Raw genomic sequence first — 4,190 nt, forward strand, 5'->3', positions numbered from 1 at the left:
GTGTATACCCGTGGTGGATTCATGTTGATGTATGGCAAAACCAATACAATATTGTAAAATAATTAGCCTCCAATTAAAATAAATAAATTTATATTTTAAAAAGAATTATTTATAATAGTCTCACACTTTGTTCTTTTGAAAACAACTCATTAGAGTTTATCCTGGAAGTGTTAATTTTTGACCTATAAATAATGCTTTTTTTTTTTTACTGTGTATATACACTGTACTCTCATTATTTCCAAGTTTTGCACGTTTTTTATTTTCTTCCTTCCTCTCTTTCCTTCCCACTAGGGTTCACACCTCCAGGAATGGACCGATCCTCACCAGATAACAGCCCGGTACATGGGATGTTACGCCAGCCCTCCATCACGACTGGGGTCAACATCCCCATCATCACTGAACTAGGTAGGAGTGAACGTCAGCTTTGGGTGGATTTTTTTGGTCCTCTCTTCCAACCATGCAGGATATGAGGAGTTTGGCCTGTCTCTTAGCTCTCTTACTGTGGTAGGCTCTAATGGTGTATTTTTGGGGGGAGAAGGGGAAAATTGGAGAAGAGTATGAGTAGAACTATGGCAGATGACCCAGAGGAAAACTGATCTATCTTTCCTCTGAGATGAATAGACAGTTTCCTGCATGCTGGTCACTGTTTGCAAAGGGTCATGAGATGATGGGTTGGAGACTGGGGCATACATTCGGGAATGGGGAGGAAGGGAGGATAGGTATAGTCCACGAGTTTTTTCCCAGTGATTCTCATTGGAAGCATCTGTGGAAGTTCCCTCCCCTGAGGTACAAAGCCTCAGGCCTAAGCCAATCCCATTTTGAGAACTGCATAGAAACACTGGCCTGATGTGTGATAATTTTACATTTAATCTATTCTAGTTAAACTCTTCAGCTGAAAGGCATTTTCAGTGACTGTCACCCTGGTCCAGAAAAATGACAGGGTTTTGAGGGCCACGATCGTTGACCGGTGGGATCCAGCTTTTAACCTGGCCATGGCATTTCCTGCTATTATTTGTGAATTTGCAAAACTGCTACAAGGTCTCTTCCCTGGAAGATAAACACTAAACTACCTATGGTCCCGGGTCCCTTTACTTCAGAATGCTTTCTCTGTTATTCCCTCACTCTTTTCTTTTTCTGTACTTTCCTCCACTCCCTTTCCCCAACCCTAAATGCTGTATCCAATTAGCTAAACCTGGCAAGTTGCCTTTGGTATCAGTCAATCAGGAAAAAAACAGTGGGACGCACATTCTAATGATAACCGAACTGGGTAAGAAGCACTGTTTTCTTTCACATCAGTATCTCCTTTCGTTTGTGGTTGGTGTTTCCGACTATCACCAGCTTGTTTTTTATTTCACCGGCTGTAGCAGAACGGCTACCCCATGGCACTGCTTTGAATGTGTTTTATTTGTGGCTCTGGTTGGAATCGACTGTCTTGTTCTGGCCTTTCTTAATGATTTTTTCCCCACACAGCATCAGTAAACCTTTGATCACACCCATCTGAGCTGGCAGTTATTTCCAAAGCATCTTTGCTCTAATTCATTTCCTTTAGCCTGGGCCTTCCCCCCCCCCCCCCCCCACCCATGTGTCCCCCTGCTCCTCCTCCCGCCTCCTCCCTTCTGTTCCTCTTCCAACATACTGTCAGTTTGACTGACGTGTCTTCACAACTCTCAGAGGAAGTCAAAGGAGAAATATAAAAATTTTAAGATAAGAAACCTAATACGGTACCTTCCCTGCAGCTGTTTATTTTCCTTTATTCTGACTTTATTTGCCTTTTTCCCCCCACTACTTGGCCCTTTCTCAGAAGCTCTGGTTTCTGAAGCCATAAAAGCAGCGAGTTCCTAGGGGACCCTTTCTTGCTAAAGCCAGGTCTTCAGAAAGGATGCAGAGGATGAGGTTAGCAATCACCAAGGCCCAGCCCTGCACTCTGACCCCCACTCCACTGGCCCAGAGTCCTCTCTGGGAGATTCAGAGAGGACTCATCCAGAAGATGAAGGGCTCTGGTCATGACGGCATTTGTCAAACTTTTCCACAATTCCCTATGACTTGGTTAATAACTCAATGAAAAGCACCCATCAGCAGCAGGTCTCAGAACTAGGGATTGATCTTCTAGACAAAGACAGCAAGTGCTGTTCAGTGGAGGGTGAATTGAGAGGTAGGGAGCACCTGCCTTCAAATGGCTCACAAATGAAACTCACATGCCATTTTCTTGGCCCCAAAATATATTTCAAAATAAGAGAGCAGGCTTTTAACACAGTAATCTTGCTTGCCAGGTGTCTGGAAACAAAGGAATAAATTGTCCACCATTCAGCACTGTATTATTGTCGATGGAGCTATTTTTCAGGACAAATTGACTCAGGTCAAGGAGCAGCACACTATTTTATGTTTCTAACAGTAGGACAGGTGTCTTTTTCATGTTTAGAGAAGTTGGTTAAAAGCCTACGGGTGGATTGCTCTTCTCAGAACCTTAGGTAAGAGACCCAGGGAGCTTGTGTGGCCCAGACCTCTAGGTGGAAAATTCATCCAGACATCTCTGTCTCAGAAAAATTCAGCAGTGTTTCAAAATCATCATTGCCAGGAGTTTGTTTGGAATTGATGCACTGCCAAATAACTAGAATATCTTGATTTGCGACGAGTAGAAAAGAAAAGGCTTGATATCCCCAATCTGTCCAACAATTCAAGTATTCAGTCAGCATAATTGAGTATCCTAAAGGCTTCGTCCCTTGCCAGATTTCTTTTATGAACTCAGAGAACCTTCCATGTGTTCACTTCACCTTCACCCTCTGCCTTAAGACCAGTTTTCCTACTGGGCATACCACTTTTGGCAGTTAGACCATCATCCTCTGACTACCTCACCTTCCTTATCCACACAAATATTTACTATCTACCTACTTATTCTGAGATGCCTTTGCATTGCACCAGGACAGGTTCCAAAACACAAAAGATGCCAATGTCAAACAAACTCGCTAAACCGGGTAGTCTGTCCCAGTCTTTGTGTACTTGAAGAGTCCCAATTGATGTTAGCAGGTCAAAGGATTCTAGAAGGTCCACATAAAGGAAATTTGTTTGAAGCTCTTTAATCCATTTCTCAGTTGCATTTGATTACCAACTCTTGGGGGTGATTGTTTTCATCTCTTAGCACCCACATAATTATTGTTCTGTGAATTAGGTTTCAGGTAATACTGGCTAAGTAACCCAGAAGGATGCCTGGGCTTGTGCCCTGGAGTTTTTTCCCAAAGATTTGAATCCCTAACTGGCTGACAGTCTCGTCGTCTGTCAGATCTAGAACCAGACCCTCCCCATCATCTTGAGAAGAGGTAACCAACAGGTCCTTTAGGGAGGGTCCATGCACATGCCCTCCTCAGCTCCGAGTAATTAAAACCGCATCCCTCTGCATCTTGTCCCAAGTTCACATTTTCCCATTCACAAAGCAGTTTAGTCTTCTAAACTAGACCCACAACATACTTCTGGCTTCCACGTGACTCTGGTAGGATCCTTGAGCAAGGCCTTCCTTGAGTCTTCTGAGAGGGGCAGAGGGAGGCTGGGAATTTTCATAATTTCATGAGATCACGAGAAAAGCTACTATTTATCAAGATGCTGAACTGGGCTCACCAAGGAGAATCCCATAGGAACCTCCTAACGGCCTATCAGGAAAGTTGCTAATAGCCCCCCTGTTTTACAGTGAAAGAAACTAAGGTGCAGAATGATAAAATGCTTTGTTCAAGAGAATTAGTGACAAAGCCTGAATCAGAGTTCACTTGTTGAATCCTGGATTTTGCATTTTCTCTAGCCTGTAACTTAAGTGCTGCTAAGACAATGGGGAGCCAGATGTGATAAACTTCGAAAGAACAGAGAGCAAAAATTTTTCCCCATTAGGATCTTTCTCCAGGGAAACAGGATGGTGTCATTTAAAAATAATTCCATGCCCAGCCTTTTATCCTATTATCATTTATTCTGCTTCATACGATAAATAAAAGTTTTTTTAAAAAAAGAAAAGTTCTCTCAAAAATTCCTTTTGGAAAAAAAAAATAAAACAATAACTCTAGAAAAGAGAATCAGCTTTAGAAAGGATTCAGAAAAAGGAAACCTCATCTATTCTTTTCCTAAAAGCATGATAATTATTCCAGAAATCACAAGTGCTCATCTCCTCCCCCACCTCACACCCTCCCCCTCCCCATTACTTGCTCTGCAAA

The 4,190-nt window shown here is 42.7% G+C and overlaps 1 protein-coding gene across 7 annotated transcripts in view; it reads left to right on the forward strand.

Moving 5' to 3' along the window:
• Nucleotides 1-4,190, forward strand: part of KCNMA1 (potassium large conductance calcium-activated channel, subfamily M, alpha member 1) — a 772,904-nt gene that overhangs the window by 733,188 nt on the left and 35,526 nt on the right. For 6 of the 7 annotated variants that reach the window (XM_010834186.1, XM_010834188.1, XM_010834189.1 and 3 more), the window contains one exon: nucleotides 292-405. In XM_010834186.1, the coding sequence (XP_010832488.1) occupies nucleotides 292-405 (114 nt within the window). Of the gene's footprint in view, nucleotides 1-291; nucleotides 406-1,186; nucleotides 1,268-4,190 lie in introns of all 7 variants that reach the window. The other variant, XM_010834191.1, reaches the window with a different exon arrangement.

This window comes from Bison bison, unplaced genomic scaffold (genome assembly GCF_000754665.1).
Source record: "Bison bison bison isolate TAMUID 2011002044 unplaced genomic scaffold, Bison_UMD1.0 scf7180017864029, whole genome shotgun sequence".
Taxonomy (NCBI): domain Eukaryota; kingdom Metazoa; phylum Chordata; class Mammalia; order Artiodactyla; family Bovidae; genus Bison; species Bison bison.